At 35.0% G+C, this 21,902-nt stretch overlaps 2 protein-coding genes across 2 annotated transcripts; both read right to left on the reverse strand.

Moving 5' to 3' along the window:
• Window positions 1-475: 475 nt before the first annotated feature.
• Window positions 476-2,626, reverse strand: LOC141671249 (photosystem II 22 kDa protein, chloroplastic). The gene is made up of 4 exons (XM_074477416.1): window positions 2,302-2,626; window positions 2,064-2,177; window positions 1,342-1,585; window positions 476-954 (listed from the first exon to the last, which is right to left on the reverse strand). Exons 1-4 carry the CDS (start codon window positions 2,515-2,517, stop codon window positions 710-712), a joined length of 819 nt encoding a protein of 272 aa, XP_074333517.1. The 5' UTR covers window positions 2,518-2,626; the 3' UTR covers window positions 476-709.
• Window positions 2,627-4,244: 1,618 nt separating this feature from the next.
• On the reverse strand, window positions 4,245-14,437 carry LOC141672141 (uncharacterized). Its single transcript, XM_074478643.1, has 3 exons — window positions 13,978-14,437; window positions 7,262-7,539; window positions 4,245-4,772 (listed from the first exon to the last, which is right to left on the reverse strand). Exons 1-3 carry the CDS (start codon window positions 14,234-14,236, stop codon window positions 4,458-4,460), a joined length of 852 nt encoding a protein of 283 aa, XP_074334744.1. The 5' UTR covers window positions 14,237-14,437; the 3' UTR covers window positions 4,245-4,457.
• Between the last annotated feature and the right edge of the window lie 7,465 nt (window positions 14,438-21,902).

Genomic DNA, 21,902 nt, shown 5'->3' on the forward strand with positions numbered 1-21,902 from the left:
GACACGCCTAGCGATTTCTGGAACACTGATCTTAGGGTGCCCGATTAACCTCCAAAAATTAGTATTTTTTTTTTGAATTTTTAGTCTGGGTGATATGTGAAAAAGTACAAGGAAATCTGTACTAATGTTATAAACACTTCAATCTTAAATTATTTAAATCCATACTCCTTTAAGATCCTAGTTCCGTCGGTGACATAATATTTGAGTCACATATCTTATGAATATATATAGAACTATGTATGTTAATATGCAAATATAGGAGTTGCATACTGATAACTGTTGAATTTTAGTTAAGGATTCATTGTTCTCTGTTTCTAGCTAATTTATGATGTTTCTCACGTTACAACGTTAGAGTAAGAAGACTCTGTTTCATGAGTACCACAAATTATTTAAATGCACAGGATTATTAGATCACCAATGTTCAAGGTCTAAACACGAACGTTTTATATAAATGGTTCAAGTGAAATCATTCCTCTAAAATCAAATCTCCATCAAAGTAGATTAAATTTCCGCAAGAACTTGTACAACAATAAATTGACCAGAATATATAAAACATAACTTACTATGTGCAAGTTCAGAAACTTCATCTACTTGCATTAACAAAATTACTACAAGCTACATCCTTAACAATTCAGAGTTGGTTCTTTTTATTTTTGTTGGGGCCAGTACAAGAAGCAAAATATTATCACACACACGCTAGACACCCACACTAGTCTTCTTCCTCATCTGTAATAAACTTTCCGGTACCAGGATTCAATGCGGCAACAAAGAAGAAGACAACATTGAGCAACACAAGAGGTTCGATGTCACTGATTGGGATTCCGGTCTCAATGTTTAGCTGTGCCAATGCACCTTTTCCTGTTATGATCTCTCCGATTAAGGAGAATGCAATTCCCAACTGTGCTAGCCTTCCGACAAACAGCTCATTCGACTTTGTGAATCCAAAAAGTGGACCTGCATTTGACAAAACCATTCAATTTTTTTTAGCTAGAGCCAAGTGACAGATACAGTTGAACATCCTTACATTTAATAATATATATCTATAAACTAGAAGCTACTAGAAGTATTATTTAATTGAGGCTATAGCGTTTTACTAAATACGTCTTATTATACAAACACATACTACATTAGTATCAATGCAAAAATACTCTAGCCTCGGTTAGTAAGGGTAAGGTCAGCGTACATATAACTTCTGTGGACCCTACTTTCGAGTGCATACTGCTTATCTATACTTTAGAGTGAGGCATAAGTAACTTGAGTTATGTTTTCTTAACTTTGTAATTAATGTTTTCATTTTTAGGCCTTGCATTGTATCAAGTAAATAATATATGAGCAACTAACCTCCTTCGCTGAGACCCAATGCTGCTCTGAATCCCTTTCCAGGCTTAATGACAGCCTTCTCAAGACCGGTGGGAGGGTCATCGACGAAACGACCACGGTCACCAAGAGCTCCGATTGCTCCGAGCAATGTGAAAAGAATGAAGAACAGAAGAAGGGGCTCAGCTTCATAAATTGGAATACCAGTTTCCAAGTTCAATTGTGATAGAATTCCTTTTCCTGTTAAAGCTTCTCCTAATAAAGATGCCTGCACATACCAAAATTCAGCTGCTTCATCCAAATAAATAACTAAAATATCTATTACCAACAACAAATTGATTTGTATGACTTGTCTGAAACATGAATAATATAGAAAGATAGATTTTGCTATAACAATTCAAGTGACTTCCTAGTTTTGGCATAAGCTGCACATAGTCCAGTTCACTAATTTTATTTTTTATAATTATTCAAAAAAAAAATTCTCATGAATTTCAGCTACTTGTCTCAACAGTACAATACAAGACCATAACATTTTCTGAACATATACCTACTTGTCTTTAACCAGTCAATCCAAAACAAAGTGTACTTAAATAAATTATAATTACAATTTATTTACTCGGATTCGACAGAGTTTCTGAAACAGAATGTGAACACAGCACAAGTGAACTTTAGGTGTCAAAATTTGCAGACAGCGTGAACTAGAAAGTAAATGTAGAAAATGTAAACAATAGAGATTGTATACTCACAGCAAAACCAATCATAGCAACACGTCCAACAAAGAGCTCATTTTGCTTTGTAAAACCAATGCCTCCTGAGGTTCCAAAAATACCATCCTCAACCTTTGGCTTTGGAGCTACCACCTATAGCATCTCAAATATAAATAATTAGTTTAACATGTATGAAAGGTGTCGGTAAAGACACGAGTGTACAAGGCATGTGTACGTGAGTATTTAAATTTCCGAATATGAAATAAGTTAAACATACTTTCTTGACAGGAGCTTTAGCTTTTGATTTAAAGAGAGCATAAGTAGTGAATGTTGAGGAAGACTTGGAAATGTTAGAAAGATGAGGCAACAAGAAGTGAGAAAAAGGCTTAGGCTTAAGCCTTTGAAGTAAAGGAAGAGCCGGTGACTTCAAATTGTCAGCTGCATGGCCTGAAACACAAGTACTTGAAGACATGAGCAGCATTGTTTGTGCCATTGAAGTACTTGTGCTAGCTCCTAGTTACCTTACAAGTTAGAGATATGATAATGTATGTGTGTGTTAAATTGTGTGTGATAAAGAGAATGTGAAGTGAAGATGAGTTTTTATGTGAAGAGATATGAGGATAGCATCTCAGAATCTTGATGGGTGTATATGGACTGACCACGTTTCTTGTGTATTTTTCATTATTTTGCTTTTAGTTTCAGGATATATTGAGTTTTATTTTGTGGACAAAGTTTTCGTACCCATTTTTGAATCATTGTAACAACGAAGATTGCAGATTAGTGCTTAGGTCTCTAAAGTAAACTTGGTTTAGAGAAAAATGGTCCCTAAAAAATGTTGATGTATGAAAGTATAGATCAACAATTTTTTTTTAAAATATAATCACTCTGACGAAAAAATATTGATGTATCAAAGTGTAAAAAAAACGCATCTGGAAGTACAGTTCTTTTTTTATCAATAAAATACAGAAAACCTTTTTGAAAAATTATGTAAAATTAGACAAAAACATAAAAATTTAGTGTGAAGTTATGGTGCAGTTGTGATTCAGCATGATATAAGAAAAATTAAAAAAAAAATGAAGGGATAAGAAAAAAATAAAATTGAAAAATAAATAGTTGATGTGTGTGGTTTACAAGTTGTTACTCCTACTCTGTTACCCTTTTCAGTGGATCGACAATGGACACATGGCATTGGTAGATACCAGCGACGAGCATTGAATTGTATTGTTCAAGACAAAATAAAATAGTATGTCCTAGAAACTTGAATTGTAACTTGTCCCTGTTTGGGCCCTGGTAAGGGAGGGCACTTGAATTATTAAAACAAGCTGCTCTCTGTTTGGCTCCCTGGATAGTTTCCCACTTTCCCTATAGGCTGAAGTTGGTTACATAATTCAAGTGTAACCACATGCACATACTAAGTGTACCATGAATATGTTATAAATCATACTATGGAGCTTTGCTTTGCTGCTGCGCTGGTTAAGGAAAAATGGTTGGATGCAGACTCGTGTGTTGTCCAAGCACGATAACGCAGACAACATACTGCAGCTGGACGTGGAACTGGGCACGGCGAATATCACAATTTCTGAAAACAAGCACGTAGAGTAGAATTGCTGAATCATGAATTCTTATCAGCTTTAATGGATAGATAACAGGGGTTATGAATACAGAGACAAACTAGACAACAAAAGTACTCTGGACAGTTTTTTCAAATGTGGTTTACATGTGTATACAAAGTTACTATTAATTATAGTTTTAGGCCATTAGAAACAACTCAGAAATCTAAATGCCAAAGAATTTGGAGCTTAAATAGTTGCCCCCTTGGTATATTTATATATATATGCACGTCTGGACAGAGGCATCAGTCTACTTGTACCCCCTTTTAGCAGATTTGTACCTGCCATTCCATTCCAGATAAGGCAAGTGGAAGTTCGATATGTTAGAAAACGGAAAGTAGAGATAGCCATGATTTAGATACACATTTGAAACGTGCCACGGATTTTATTGGGAGTATTTCTCGGCGGAATAGTTCTTGTGGCAGCTCCACGGTCGGAGTTTTCTTTCTTTTTAACATCTCACTCATTTCGGGGAAAGGTGAAATGATTACAGCGTGTTTTACAGAGATGCTCGCTGTATTATTTCAATTTTGATTTCCTTTCTAAATATCATGTTCAGCAAAATCGGAAATCGAAATTAATTGATTAAGACATAATTACACGTAATCAATAGATATCGATATTAAAAATTGGATAGTTCAAGATATTTCAATTTCCAGCTCAAGCGTATTTGTATTCTCTATTTACAACAAAATCCATACGTTACCTGGTCGGTTGTCTTGTTCTTTAAAAAAAGTGGCAAACGGTACAAAAACATTGCCACCTAAACAAAACAATGAAACTTTACAATGTAAAGAGATTAATATCTGCACTTGTTCATGATTCATGATCGATGATCTTCGCGTTTCACCTGGGGACTATTCTCTTTCTTGTAAGCTTTGATGAGATCAATGCCAAGAAAAACATTTAGCAGATTCATACCCGCCATTCCAGATAGAGCGAGTGGAAGTTCGATACCCTTCTCAAACTTTGGAGCATCAATAATAAGCTTGGCTGTGATGAGTACGTGGGATACTAATCTAGCTAAAACAAAGGCAGTCCAGTTAAGAAACCACTCCGCCTTCACGAATTTGTTCTTGCTATCACGAACACCAGCCATCCGTCGGATTTTTCTCACATGTAGAAATATAGAATGCAACTGTATAGTCAAAGAATATTAGCTTTAAGTTTGAGAGGTGCACGAAAGCACAAGCAATTTATCTGCTTTTCTGGTAAGAAATTAGAATCTTCTTTGTAAAAATAAAGTAAAATTAAAAGTCTATTTTTCAGTTTTCACTAGGCAATCAAAAGCAAAAGAGCTAGCACACAGGACATGAAAAATGCAGAGCAGTTTATCTTTTGCTACACTGCTGTAATACGCAGTTCTCTAACATAACTACGTGGATCTGTTGGGTTGTAAACTTGTAGCTTATGCAATGCTACAGTCTCATAATAAGTTCAACGCTCTCCCTTTTGGGGAGACGAAGAGACTCTAATTTGAACCTTTTAAACATGAGAAGCAACAATTTTTGCACACCGTTTCCAGAAACAGAGACCTTATGGACGATGGCCAAGATTTAAATAGATTGTTCCAAAATCGTGACTGAACATCTGAATTCAGATGATCATATGCCTCTTAATTTTCTAATTACAAATAACAGAACACTGGTAATCATATCTTTCTCGATGCAAATATCATGGCACTGAAACTTTCAGCACTTGGCAACCTCAACAAACACAAGCAACTTACAACAGTCAACACAGTCACCCAACCCCCTCTACAACAGACCTAGTTGCAGGTATACTTTTATCAAATTATGTATAAATATGTTGCGAAATTCTGTTTCAAGCTTTCTGTGCCACTCAACTTCAGTAGAAGAAAATAAAAACTATCATCAAGGCAGCCAGAAAAGTAATTCTAAATAAAATCAAATTTGTCCATCTGAAAAACTCCACCAACTGAAATACAATTGGTAAGCCATGAGCCCCTAGCACCATGTACACCGCACAAGATAAATAAATACAAACAACTTTAAGATAACATTATACTTATCAATATGACTTATGATATGCTCTAGTGTCGTAACAAAGTCTCAACCATATAAACCTTAAGTCCTCGGTTGAAGGTTTTACATAGTATCAAACTGCTTCCCTAGTCGGGTACCTCTTTTGCTGAATCCTAAGTAGCATGTCAAGTAAAATACTGAAACAAACAAATATGCCCCTTCTCCTCTCCCGGACACAGACCACCCATCCATAATAACTATCAGTCTGAACTCTGAACACTAGTTATCAACCATAAAAAAGAATTTATTGTGTCCCGTCATGAACAGGGACCCAATCTTCCCTTTCCACGCTCTATTCCTGTTTGAAGCTTTGAGACTTTCACGTACCCCAATATAATTACAGAAATTCTTCCCAAATGACGATGCATAAGAACGTATTTCAGCTTTAAAAAATATAAAACTCTTTTCATCTCGGCTTTTACATTCAATTTAGATCTACAGTCTACGCTTACCATTTTTATATTTATATATGTAAGTTTAAAAATATCAGCATAAAATACAAATGCAACAAAACAATTTAACAATAAAATTATAGAACTGGTTTCTGAAATAGATAACTTATCAGAATAAATCAAATACTTGCTAAAGTTTCAGCTTGGTATATTACATATACAGAAAAATTACCAATTTCTAGAATATTTTTTAAAATGTCATAATTTTTAACATATGAAACCATACTGAATGTGGTATATAATGCTATTTAGATTTTTATCAAGAGTGCAGACCATAATTTTCTTTTTTCAAATCCAAGTAGAGGCCCAACTTTTAGGAGCCTATCCATCAGAACTCCCAGCCATTTGGTTAATATTTTAGCCTTAATTTGCTTGACCCTTCATTGATTTTCTATGAACTCCCAATATATTTCCAAATCCCACCTAGTCCATATATGCTTATGACCTGTGACCAACACTACTAAGAGCAAGTCTAATGAATAGCTGTACTTGGTGTTATACCTATAAATCTATAATATAGAACTAAGTTTACAAAATGTTCAATCCAATACATCTCTGCATTCAAGTATAGTCATCCACTGGATTAATCATTCTGTATACTTGGTCTATATTTTAGCGAGAGCCCCATTTATAATAATAATTATCCTTGTCAAATCAACAATCTAAATAGTTATTATTTCATTTAAAGTTGGTTATATCTTAGAAACAAGCATTGGGCCAGAAGTTATATGTTAGTACTTATCACCAAGAGTCACTATTTTTCCGTATATAGCAGTTGTACTTTACTAAAGTTTAGCATTAGCAAACTTGGCTTGCTCTAAGCTAACTTGGTACAATCTTCAGCTTGTTTAAAAAAATCCTTTAAATAAACTTATTAAAATACTGCATTTGCATCCCTAGTTTTAATTTGAGCACTAGATTTCTATTACACTGGTTTATTTATTATGCAAAGAAGATGGTGATTCATGAAAATGTGGTAGACCAAATTAAAATTTAGAAAAACCATCAAATAAATTCCTACCAGAAGTTTGGATGTAATAATAATGCCAATTCCTGAACATTGACAAAACAAGAGAGCAGAAAGAAGCAAAGAAGTTAAAGCACATGCTCAAGAGGATGAAGCAACATACCTCACATATGAGAGTCAGGATAAGGTAATTGATTGTAACGTTTCGATATAATGCCAGAGTAAAGCAGACAAGGAGTACCAAATGATGCACCAAGATTGAAGGTATCAAGCCACTATATAACCGATAGCGCAGCATATCCCACTGATCATAAGCAAAATAACCACATGATACACACAAGGCTGGATATGCCCATGCCCAAGTATTGCCAACCAACTGGGAATGTTCAAACATCTCACTTGTACCACTTCCTATCCACTGATTAACTAATATGAAAACCACTGCAAAAACAGTTGATTTATCAAAGTAAGAATGAGGGACAAGAGATCACATAAACTGCAAAACAGTCAAATTCAGAATCAACAATAGGGTGGTCATTGTATAATATAATCCTGACAACTTTCAGCTTTGAACTAAACACGTTACACCTTGAGTACCAGTAAACTTCTGGTGGAAACTAAAACCTTACGCTAAACAACAGAGCATACAGTCGAATGTGTCAGTGGATTACAGCTGATTACATTATTCAGGATATCATAATATTTATTTAGGAGATGCTAACCAACAGATTCAGTACTGAAATTAGGGATAATAAACTGATTTTATTAGCAGTTTTGATCAGGCTGTAATCAGGAACAGTAATTAGCAGATTCTGAGAATACATTTAGGCTGTAATCAGGAACAGTAATTAGCAGATTCTGAGAATACATTTAGGCAGTAATTAGATATAGTAATTAGCTGATACTTAGCATATAGTTAGGCTATAATTGTGCCATAATGTATGTATCTTTTGTGTATATAACTGAACAGAAATACAGAGGTAAGGTCATTGAATCCAACTTTGATATGGTATCAGAGCCATAACCAATCTTTTAAGTATATTTTCAGTTTCTATAGCTTTCGATATTAGTTTTCGGTTCAGCAAATAAGTGCTGATCTTTCAGTTCTTTAGTAAGCATAATGTCAACCAACAATGGTGATATTTTTGGTCTACGTTTTACTGGGAAACTTTATTCCAATTGGGAATTTCAGTTTTGTCTCTTCGTCACGGGAAAAGAGTTGTGGGGTCATGTTGATGGTAGTGAATCAGCTCCAACTGATGCTGCTAAATTAGCTGAATGGAAGGTGAAGGATGCTAGGGTCATGTCATGGATCATAAGTGCCGTTGATCAGAATATCGCGCTGAATTTAAAGCCATATAAGACTTTTAAGGAGATGTGGGAGTACCTAAAGAAAGTGTACAATCAAGATAATGCAGCCAAGCGCTTCCAAATAGAGTATGATATTTCTAATTATTCTCAAGGCACTTTATCTATTCAAGAGTATTATTCTGGATTTCAGAATTTATGGGCTGAATTTACTGATATTGCTTATGCAAAAGTGCCAGCTGCATCTCTTTTAAGTGTTCAACAGGTTCATGAACAAAGCAAAAGAGATCAGTTTCTTATGAAACTACGTCCTGAATTTGAGGTAACTCGCTCTAATATAATGAATCGTGCTTCCTCTCCTTCTCTAGATGAATGTTTCAGTGAGTTACTTCGGGAAGAACAACGTCTTGCTACACAATCTGCGATACAACAAACCAGCATGCCCGACCAGGCAATTGCTTATGCAGCCCAAGGAAGAGGGAAGGGCAGAAACATGCAACAAGTTTAATGTTATTCCTGTAAGGAATATGGGCATATTGCAGCAAATTGCGCGAAGAAATTCTGCAACTATTGTAAGAAACCTGGCCACACTATTAAAGAATGCCGTACTCGTCCTCAGAATCGCCAATCAAATGTGGGTCAAGCTGCAATCGGTAATCAAGCTGTAGTTGGTTCAGTTACTGCTGAAAAATCAACTCTTACACCAGAAATGGTTCAACAAATGATTGTTTCAGCTTTCTCCGCCTTGGGTCTTCAACGTAAGGATACTTCATCCTCTTTATTTTGGCTTGATTCAGGAGCATCCAATCATATGACAAGTTGTCCCAATACTTTAACTAATGTTCGCAATTATAATGGCACGTGCAATATTCAAATTGCTAATGGCACTCAATTACCTATTCTTGGTGACATCAACTCCTCAGTAAAAGATGTGTTTATATCTCCTGAACTTTCAACGAGTCTTATTTCAGTTGGACAATTGATTGATAATAACTGCGATGTGCATTTTTCTCGTGATGGTTGTGTTGTGCAGGATCAGGTATCGGGGATGATCCTTGCGAAAGGGCCTAAAGTTGGACGACTGTTTCCTTTGCACTTTCCTATTTCTAATGTTGTTTCTTTGGCTTGTACTAGTGTTAATAAACATGGTGAAATATGGCATAGACGTCTAGGACATCCTAATTCTCATGCTTTGTCTCATCTTGTGAAATCTGGTTTATTGGGTGATAAAGATCAATTTTCTTCTGATTTGTCTTTTGATTGTTCAACATGTAAACTTGGTAAAAGCAAATCTCTTTCTTTTCCTTCTCACGGTAGTCGTGCTATAAGGTGTTTTGATTTGATCCATACTGATGTATGGGGCATCACTCCTGTCATATCACATGCAAAGTATAAGTATTTTGTTACCTTCATTGACGACTATAGTAGGTTTACTTGGGTTTATTTTCTTCATTCAAAATCCGAAGTATTCTCTATTTTTAAGAAATTTGTTGCTCATGTTGAAAATCAGTTTTCAACAAACATTAAAGTCTTAAGATCTGATTCTGGGGGTGAATACATGTCCCATGCATTCCATGATTTTCTTCAAACAAAAAGGAATAGTTTCTCAAAGATCTTGTCCTTATACACCTCAGCAAAATGGGGTTGCTGAACGTAAAAATCGTCATTTATTAGATGTTGCAAGAACTTTATTGCTTGAATCATCTGTTCCTACAAAATTTTGGGTTGAAGCCTTAAATACAGCAACTTATTTGATCAATCAAATTCCTTCTAGTGTGTTGGCTTTTGAATCTCCATATTTTCGTCTTCATGGTAATCATCCTGAATACCTTGGCATGCATACTTTTGGTTGTGTTTGTTTTGTTCACTTGCCATCTCATGAACGTCATAAACTATCTGCTCAATCTATTAAATGTGCATTCATGGGATATAGCATTCCACACAAAGGTTTTATATGCTATGATGCTTGTTCTAACAGATTTCGTGTTTCACGGCATGTTATTTTCTTCGAAAATCAATCATATTTCACTACTCATGTTGAGCCCATGCCTGAGAAAGTTATTCTTCCTAGCTTTCCTGAATTAAGTAATACTTCTGAAACACTCAAACCAACTAAACCAATATTAGTGTACGAGCGGCGACGTCCAACTTTGCCACTTCGTGAGCAACATCAAGAACCTGAACCTGTACAACTTGACACACAAAATGTGTCTTCTGAAACTGCTCCTCGGCGTTCTTTAAGAAATAGCAGGCCTCCTGATCGGTTTGGTTTTCCTCACACCTCACTTAAAGCTACTCTTAATACTATTCATGTTCCTAAGTCCTATGCTCAAGCTGCTTCTCAGGAATGTTGGAAACAAGCAATGCAAGAGGATATTCAGGCTCTTCACGAAAATCACACATGGGACATTGTGCCTTGTCCATCAAATGTTAAACCAATTGGGTGCAAATGGGTGTACTCGGTGAAGTTCAAATCTGATGGTTCACTGGACAGGTATAAAGCTCGCCTTGTAGCTCTTGGAAATCGTCAAGAATATGGACTTAATTATGACGAAACATTTGCTCCCGTTGCCAAGATGACCACCGTTCGGACTGTTTTAAAGGTTGCTATTTCTCAACAGTGGCCTTTAGTGCGTTCTTACACGGCGATCTAAAAGAAGAAATATGCATGACTCCACCTCCTGGGATGTTTACTACTCCTTCATCACAAGTTTGTCGCCTCCGTCGATCCATATATGGACTGAAACAATCCTCACGTACATGGTTTGATAAGTTTCGCTCCACTTTACTTGCTTTTCAGTTTAAACAAAGTCAATATGATTCCTCCCTCTTTCTACGCAAGACTTCTACTGGAATAGTATTGGTTCTAGTTTATGTTGATGATATCTTGATCACAGGCTCAGATTCTGCCCTAATACATGAGTTGCAAGAGAACCTCAAGGCATCCTTTCATATGAAAGATCTTGGTTCTTTAAAATATTTCCTTGGTCTTGAGCTTCATCCTACTTCATCTGGCATGTTGCTGAATCAACAAAAATATGCCCAGGATCTGATTTCTTTGGCTGGTCTTGATTCTTGCAATTCTGTTTTTACTCCTTCGGAGGTTAATCTCAAGCTTGCAAAAGACGACGGAGAGCTTCTATTTGATCCATCATTGTATCGACAACTTGTCGGAAGTTTAAACTACTTAACAATTACTTGCCCTGACATTGCTTTTGCAGTACAACAAGTCAGTCAGTTCATGCAGGCACCTCGTCATCTTCACCTTTCTGCTGTCCGTCGTATTATTCGATATCTCAAGGGCACTTCTGCGCATGAATTATTATATTCAACAGATTCTTCTTTACAATTAGCTGGATATAGTGATGCTGATTGGGCCGGATGTGGTGATACTCGTCGTTCAGTTACTGGATGGTGCATGTTCTTAGGTTCAACCCTCGTTTCTTGGAAAAGTAAAAAGCAAGATAAGAGTTTCCAAATCTTCCACGGAATCTGAGTATCGTGCTATGTCTGCTGCTTGCTCTGAGATAACATGGCTTCGTGGGTTATTAGGTGAACTAGGTTTTCCTCAGCTTCATTCCACCCCTCTTTATGCTGATAATACAAGTGCTATTCAGATCACCGCTAATCCCGTGTTTCATGAACGTACAAAACACATAGAGGTGGATTGTCATTCGATACGGGAAGCTTACGACAAACATGGGATTACTCTCCCACATATTTCAACTAAACATCAAATTGCGGATATTTTCACAAAAGCGCTTTCTCGACCTCGACATCAATTCTTAGGTGACAAATTGATGCTTCAGGATCTACCAACATCAATTTGAGGGGGATGTCAGTGAATTACAGCTGATTACATTATTCAGGATATCATAATATTTATTTAGGAGATGCTAACCAACAGATTCAGTACTGAAATTAGGGATAATAAACTGATTTTATTAGCAGTTTTGATCAGGCTGTAATCAGGAACAGTAATTAGCAGATTCTGAGAATACATTTAGGCAGTAATTAGATATAGTAATTAGCTGATACTTAGCATATAGTTAGGCTATAATTGTGCCATAATGTATGTATCTTTTGTGTATATAACTGAACAGAAATACAGAGGTAAGGTCATTGAATCCAACTTTGACAGAATGTTGTGGAACTGTCCTACACTCCACAAACGGAAAGACTGGTTCATTAATCTAATTTCCACTGGAAGCTACTACATCCGGGTTGGTTTATAACATAAAATTAGACAAATACGCAATCGTTGGACTCGTTAGTATTGATGTCTGTTGTTAGTACTTTAGGTGCGGAATGTAAATGCCAGATTTAATGATTCTAACACTATTAGAAGTGGTCAATACTCAAAAGTACGGAACACGTAAAGAAAAACTGAAAAGAGAATTTCAAAATATTATAATTACCTTGTAAAACAGGATGGAATATAATTGAGGTAAATTTGTAAAGTGGGACAGTCCAAACTTTTAAAGACGAAGAGAGCTGTAATATTTTCTGGTACGATGGTATATACAGGAATATTAAGTTAAGTTTCGAATTGTCCTACTCGCAATCTGAATTACTAATATCACTGTAGTCACTTCACAGTTTTGGATTGTTACCCATCAGAGAAGAGACCAAAAAGTAGGCATAATAAAAATTGCCATGAAGTGACAAATTACATTTGAGCCAAACCCACAAAGAACAGAGGACTTAAAAATATATAATGTCACCCAAAGATATTGTCCCCATGACATACCCACAGTGTAGAGATGAGGGTAAGTACATCAAAGAGGACCCAATTAGTGGCAAGTATCAACTCTTTTTGCACAGAGAAGCACAGGGGGTCATACTCATACCTATAACGAACATCACTATTCAAGTTATACAAATCAAGTACAAAAGCGGAAACCTTAATTCATTCAAAATCAATCATCTACTTCACAGCCTTTTGAGTATCGGTTAAGAACCATCCATTTCCTAAGGATCTTCAACCATACTATATGCATGTTGCAATCCACTTATTTTTGTGAAAACCCCATAGATTATAAATTAGTATTGTCATGATAATGTATTCTAAAACAAGGTAGACTGGTTCTAAAACAACTTCTTTATGTAATAGAAGGGGTAACTATTCATGTCTGCGTACATCAAACCCTCTCGCACTATTAGGTATTCTTGAATTAACTAGTCCATGATACACGACCACATCTAAAACAAAATAAACAAGAATTATACTAAGTTCCCATTTCGAAAACAAACAAAACCATCTCCCCCCCCCCCACCCAAATCAATACTACAAATTAAAAAATAATATGTAAATGCCTAATTAAAGAAAAAGAAACCAATACATTAAAATACAGTACAATGCACAACAACAAGCTCAAAAGTCAAAACAGACAAAACCATCTCAAACAATCACATCTATTAAAACAATAATATAATAATTGCTTAGTCAAAAGTGTCAACCAAAACACTCAAATATACACTACACACAATAAGCTTGAGAGAGAGGGAGAGAGAGGGAGAGAGGGAGAGAGAGAGAGGGAGGGAGAGAGAGAGAGAGAGAGACCTAATTACCTGAACAAGAAGTGATGGAGGAATGGAGGAGAGAAACACAAGTATTAACAAAGAGATGATCTCTAGACACCCAATAATTAAAAACCCAGTTAGCAGATTGGTAGAAAAAGTAACCAGCAACAACAGAACACAGCTCAATCCTCTTATTAACAGCTATTTCAAACAAAATAGACACAGCCCACATGACCAATGTGGCCAAGAAAAACACCCCAGCTTTGTTCTTCTTGTCATCAGAAGTTACTCTCCCTCTTGGAGCCATTACAACAACACACTTCCTCCTAGGTTATTTATGGGATAGATTCTAGCTGTGTATGTATCGTTTAGATTTTGGACATAGATGCATATCTACAGTAGGAGTTTACTGGTCAGGTCGTTGGGGGCTATGTGGCAGTATTGGGAGTCGTGAAAAGAATGAAGCTTAGATTATAGTCAGACGTTATGTAAATTTATTTAATTAAGGTGATTAAAACACCTGCTACTAGAATTTAATATACGTGTTTTTTGGGTGTGGACGTTAATTTTGTTTACTTATACCGACAAATCAGGAGGTTTAGATTAAAGTATCCCACCGATCTTGTAAAAAATGTATTAAGTGACTATTCGATCTTCATAACGATTCATTTTAAATACTATAATAATATATATATCACTCCATCATCTATTTTTTAATATATATATCACTCCATCATCTATTTTTGAAATCTTAACGGAAATACAGTGATGAACATTGACGTGTCTGTGTTTGATAGGTATCACTAAATTTAAATGATTTTCTCTCGTATGTATGTATATATTTGTTTAATTACTCTTGCATATATTGTTATCTTCACGGTAAAATGGAAGGCCTATGTCTGCAAAGTATATATAAACTAAAGTATATATAAACTGTTTTGATGATCTGATCTACTCAAGTTTCATTATAAGAAATAATTGTAGGATCAAGCACTTTATCTTTATTGGACAAAACAAATGAGTATACATTGGGAAAAAATGAATCGAAGTGGAAATCCTCCAATTTGGACCATTAAATAGAATATAAATTCAGAATCGGAAAAAATAAAAAGAGAGTTTTAGCTTGCCATTGAGTTTAGACTCAAACAAGGTTACTTCATTTGTTTGGTTAATGATATAATTGAACTCAAATTAAGAAAATAAGCTTGCATTCCAGAGACATATCAAACAGTCATAATACACAAAAGGTTTAATATTCTCTCTGTCCCAGATTATCTTGTTTGACTTTTTGTGGTCAAATTGACCCAATTTTGACCGAAGATTACACATAGTACATTATTGAAAATATTTATAAAAATTATATCATTAGAAAGTATGTTCAATCTACTTCGATATGTATTTTTCAGTTTTTCAAAATAATAAAATAATGAGTTTATATATATGGTCAAAGTTGAGTCAATTTGACCATCAAAAATCAAACAAGACAGATAAATTGGGACGGAGAGAGTATCACAAGTCATAGACCTTGTCATAATCCTAACATAAAATTCACCAAAATATAAATTTTACCAAGACATAAGTTTCAACAAATAATTAAGTCCGCTACTGACTATAAAAACATAAGTTTAACAAAAATAACTAAATGCATTGGCTTATGAAGTTCTTCATACCCCACTTTTCCCAGAACCTGATAGATGAAATGACTGCTTTTACTTGAAGCTGATATTTCATTGTTCTTGACCATCATATCTTCATTTAGGCTTGAGTTTGTCTGAGATGCTTGCGTGTAATGACTTGAACTTCTTCGATAGGAAATTCTTTTATTTTTAACCTCCTAACAGCCAATTTTGACCTTCTAATCCCAAGTTTGTCCCTTTTAGGAGCATTTCTTTGAACATTAATCTCTACAGAATTTTCATTTCTTTGACCATGATTCTGATTAAAATCTTCTCCACCTTGACTTCAATTCCCAACAGCTTGACCTTGTACATTTTCATCCATCTGACCTTGAGTTACATTTTCATTTTGACTATGAGCATTTTCACCTCCATTTCTAATATTTGCACCTCCATTTTCAGCATTTGCACCTGCACCAATAGTTGGACATTTATTTTTCCTATGACCCCTCTGTCTACAAATGCTGCGGTGTTGAATCCTACCACTACTATATCTCTGCACCTAAGGAACATCACTTACAACATTCTTATTTTTTACCCTACCACTCCCCCACTCCTCTGAATACCCTACAACATTCTTCTAACCTTTTAGGTCTACCCATAAGCTTTTTAGTAAGTTCTGGTGGTAGTAAAGGTTCTTCTGAATAGTAATCATAATATTCCTCTCCCTTAACTGTCTCAATACTAAAATTATATGATGCTAGATACTTATATCTTTTATAGTAATCTGATGCAAAGTCTGTAGGTTGTTGCCTACTATCATGAATAGCTCTACAATCACAACAGCTTCTTCTGGACTGATCAACTATTACAGCTTTTGTACCATTTTTAGCCAAATATTTTCTATCCCTGTCACAAGATACTCTCCACTCCCTTGCATTTTTTTACGGCCACATCTAACATCTTTTTTATTGAAGGACAGATCATCATATCGTTGGACTCCATTTCATCTCTTTTTTCCCTGAACCTTGCCATGAGTTTTAAAGTGCATCTTTTGCAGCATTGTTAAAAGTGGAAAGTACCTAATATTTAATAAGTCGGTTACTAGAATATTTTTAGAAGTGGTGTACTGAAATTTAAAGTACAAACCTCTCATTAATAATCCATGAAATATAACTGTTATCAATCTTGTACGATAAAGATATTATTATATATATATATTGAATATATAACTAATTCACAAGAACATTGCTAATTCTTAAATCACATAAGCATATAAGAATTAACAATTAAATTAGGAGAAGGGTTTGAGAAAATAAACAGAGATTGAATTTAATCTCGAGTCCAGAAAACTGTCTCCTTAAAGCAGTTTCGCCCCGCACCATCCGTGTTTAGCAACCTGCTTCCCAGGATAAAACGAGATACTAGTATAATCGATAGATCGAATATACTCTCAGCGAACTTGAACTGAGCCCGAGAACTATCACCGGAATATTGGAAAAATTTAAGACTAAAGAGACCGAGAATGAAATAGATGACTCTTATTTCCTCGACTTAATAAAACTGGTGCCCTAAGACTCTATTTATAAAAAAAGGCTTGAAAGGACTTATTTTTCTTTTCGATGTGGTACATGGTATTTATAAGAAAAACTAAAGAATAGGTTTGTGCTACCCTCGATGTGGTACAAAACCACTTTTCATATTAAAAGGTAAAATTTTGGAACATCAGTTCTCATTCACCTTTTACTCATTTTGAGCGTGTAAATATGCATTGGAATCCCCTCGAAGAGGAGAATACATTCCAATAAATACACACCACTAACACATAATGTGTCTCACTCATATAGAGTCTCAAAATGATTCACAACTTAGTCTAAAATACTAAGTTTGTCCAACAATCCCCCACAAATGAGATTAACGGTCCAGTAGCACGCACCACATAGACAGATAAACGCGGAGCTTGACTTGGTGATAGTTCCGGCGGTCAGATATAACATACGATAGGTAGAGAATGCTCCTTGAACCTTCGCTCGAATAAGTATATCGACTTTACTGGTAGACAGTATGACGCGATGTCCTTGAACTGTTCGACCGTTTGTGTAAACGATGACATACTCATCACTATATCTTTCCCGACTCATTCAGTTCTCATGATTATGTCCATTTTGGCCCTGGAACATCGTCCTGGTTCTGCAAGAGTTTCTAAAGAATTGTGCCTCGCAATTCTCCTTTGAAGCGGCCATACTTCTCTCTTACATAGGTGATCTTTATCTTATAGAGTAAGCCGCGTTTACTAAACCGAATATTATGTATTCAAACTTGAAATCCTTGTATTCGTCAAAGATCATTAAAAGCATAAAGCTTAACCTCGTACTTTACGGGTCTCAATGTTTCATCATCATAGAAATAGGCCAGGGGTTACCCCCACAGTGATTTGGTCATCATGATTTAGTTGTCCCATTGAACTAAGTTCTTGGGATCTCCAGTCAGCAAGGTTGGGTGTCCACCATGACGCCGTTAAGCAATAGGCAAGGCCCATTCCTCTCGATGATTTGACAACTATCTCTCGGTTTAACTAGATTCCCTTGGCTTAAACAGATTCGCTCAGTTTAACCATCTGGTTAGTGGATCCAAACATTATTATTTGACTTTACATAGTCAATCATGATAATTCTCGTTAAGAATAGTTGTTTAATGGTATTATGTCCTCATCATAGATGTGAGACATACCATTTCATACACAATAATGTGATCTCCCAATTTGCATATTGATTACACGATATATGCATATTGAAGACACATTTTACTTGTCATTTGGGAATATCCTTACAAAGTGGCTATTCAGCCTTTTAACTGCATTTATTTTATGCACCAGACTCGTATTCCATCATGAATCGAGCTAAGTTTAGGATTTCCATGACACGGCTGCTAAGTGTGAAATGTATTCTCGAATGACTTTTAAGGTCTTAAAGTCAAATATCTAATTTACATACTATATTCACATAGTATAATTAGATATCTTTCGTATTGCAGTCCAAACTCATGAGCACATATCATACACCTTAAATCTCATTGCAATCACTTCCAAGTGACCAATTTCCATTGTACTCGTGTATCTACCCAGTTTACCAACTGTGTAGCCTATGTCTAATTTCGTATAATTTTAAAAAGTACAACAGACTTGCAATCCTTCTTGAGAGATCCTTGTTCATCTACGCTTGGATAAATATAAATCCATTCTAGCTATGACAACTTTAGCTTCGTTGATTTCTTCAAAATTCACATCACCAACATGTGACATGTATCATCTAAAACTTTTCAAGTCACGAAGATTGTAATCTTCAAATCAAAACTTTTCAATCTCATCAAGATTTTCAGAGATGATCCTCTTGTCATTACTTCTCGTAATGATCAGATTAGTCACATGCAATCAATTATGACTTGCATATCATGTGTAAATAACACATGCACACTTGTCAATTCTCTGATTTTGAATCAGTTTGACATCTCATATTAACATATTTCACATTTATGAAATAACTTTACTAGTTATTACTTAAGGCTTCACTTGTTATTGATATTACCAGCTTTTAGCGTCCCAAAAACCAGCAATTTCAGTTTGCATCATTACCGAGTTTAAGCGTCCTTAAACTGGCAATTCTTATTCACATAGCAACCAATTTGTGAGCGTCCTCAAAATGGCAACCATGTCATTTATTTGAAGCCATTGCTTATCATATCAATATCAAATTTAATATGCCATTATTTCGTGTCAATGTTGTTTCACTCAACATGATCACCGAAAATACAGATTTTCTACTCTTGCTTTATCTAGAGCAACCTTCAGGTTCACGTAAATAGATATTTCTCCAAATATCTATTTAGAAAGACCGTCTCAATATTCATTGATGCACTTTTAAATTTCAGAATATGATAATTTTAGTATCATCTTAATGAACCTTATTCTCAAAACTCGAGAATATTTCATAAATTATATAAGGTCATCACTTTTGACTATAATATTTTATTATCAGTCTGACCTTATACTTCCTTCAGACCCACATATATTTTCCCAATTTGAAAATTCATTTGAGTCCTAATGCTTTTATCTCGTAAGAAGATCTATATATTTTTTAAACAAGATTCTGTCAAACAGAACCACTCTCTCTATTTCTTAACATCCTTTCCCCTACAAAGGACATAGAGAGAACATGCACAATCCATTTTCTAGTACACGTGCTAGAAAATCTTGATTTATTGATTCTCAGTAATAGTCAAATTTTCTCTTGATATATTCACTTATCAAGGAATTATACGAGAAGCGCATTGCTTCTATTAAATTTACGAGTTCACCTTCAAGCAAATTATCAAGACATTCGGGACTAACAATTATCCAAGTCTTTTGCTCTCTGCAGGTTCATCCACACATTCTTCCAATAACTCGTAAGTTCATTTAGATGACTTTTAATTACAGATCTACTAGCTTATCGCATAAGCATTCCTAAACTCTGTAATAGTATTCTTACGAATCTCAAAAATTAGATTCATATATCGGATATTATTAGACTCAACCATTGTCTATGTATCTATCCAAAATATCTCAATTGATTTTGGATCTCATGCTACCAACAGAGGTATTGGTATCAAGTTTAGAGATACCCCACATTTCAATTATTTTCAAGAATGTTTCATTACATTCCACTATTCATAGAAAATTCAATAATTTTCTATTCTAGATACCCCCACAATTTTAATATTTTACAGAATGTCAGAAAAAATTCCAAAACTAATAGGAAATTTAATTATTTCCTTCTGTGGTATCATGTTTAAGGAACGATTAGCCCTTCGTAACTAATATCCTCAAATTCAGTGATAGTCTGAGCTGATCACAATCGTTTTGCATCTCTCTCAGAGCGCAACTCAAGCCTGCATCTACTCCATTTATTTAATGCGAGTAAGGTGCAACGACCTCATGAATATTCACGTTGCAAACAGAATTTGCCCGGTGATTATTCATCATCAAATTTATTCACTACCATCTTAATTATCTGTATTAAGTTGGATTTACCCTTGAGTTTATAGAGCACACATCTCTCTATTTAGCTTCAATATTGACTCGACTACGAGTATGAGTGACAAATATTTTACTATCAAACCAGACAGTAAACACGTATCGTGTCACTACCTCTCATCTGAGCAGGTTTTACGTCATTCATTAAAACCTATAAGATTTTAATATCATGTTTAAAGAACTTCCCGTGGTTCTTATCATTAAAAATTCAATTATCGAATTTCTCTAAAATATTTACATGGTTCACACGAACCTACATTTCTAGCTCACCTACTGGTACAACCAGAAAAGGCCCAAGGAAGAATATAAATCTTCAATAAACCCACATTCAGTGATCCTTGATCAACTGATGTGTTAGGGTTAACAACTTTTCGAATTCTCTCCGAAGTTCAGTATATATACTGATATCAATATTCGCCGTATTAAGTATCACATGGATCACTATAATAGGCTCGTGTGTCACTGCCGCAGCAGACCGACACCAACACGTGAAATTACTATTTAACTGGAGGAAGAATCCAACCAGAAAAATATAATTTATGTGCCGACCTATAACCTGTACTCCAGGCCCATTAGGTTTTTTAATGTGGAGAATCCTGAGCAATTGTAAATCTTGATTCACTTCAGCTGCACAACTCGTCACATTGTTTAACAACAAACATATTACTGCATTCTATCCAGTGCAACACAAGTAAAAATACTAGAACAAATTTTTCCAGTCAAACTAATGTTAACTAACGAGACACGTTACATAATAAAGCAACTTATGCCTCCTTTAATAGCATTCAAAGCCTCCATATAGACTAAAAGTATTTTGTTAACAAATAAATCTATTAAAATAAGATGTTTAGAACTACATAGTTTGCATCACGTTTATTGTCACCAACCTATGCTTGCAATCTATTTTCTCCAATTAAATAGATACGCGGTAAGGCCTCTATTTATCCAGTATTACAAGTTTGTGATATAACTCCATTATGAAAGATTAAACAATAATAATTGATGCCTTATCATCACTCAACAATGATTAAAATTAATCACCAAATAATCAAGTTTCATCATGAAGGGTCACATTTATGTAGCCATATCATTTAATTGCATAGCAATATCATGTTATGAACTTGCAAACACGCATGTAAACTATAGCATATACGATTCTTGTATCAGTATACTAATAATTTTGAAATCAATTCAGAATTAAGAAACTCTAGCTCATATATAATATCAATCACCATGTTAATTAAACAAAACATAATAAGCTATCCATTAATAGCGAAAACATGGAC

Source organism: Apium graveolens, chromosome 7 (assembly GCF_009905375.1).
Source record: "Apium graveolens cultivar Ventura chromosome 7, ASM990537v1, whole genome shotgun sequence".
NCBI lineage: Eukaryota > Viridiplantae > Streptophyta > Magnoliopsida > Apiales > Apiaceae > Apium > Apium graveolens.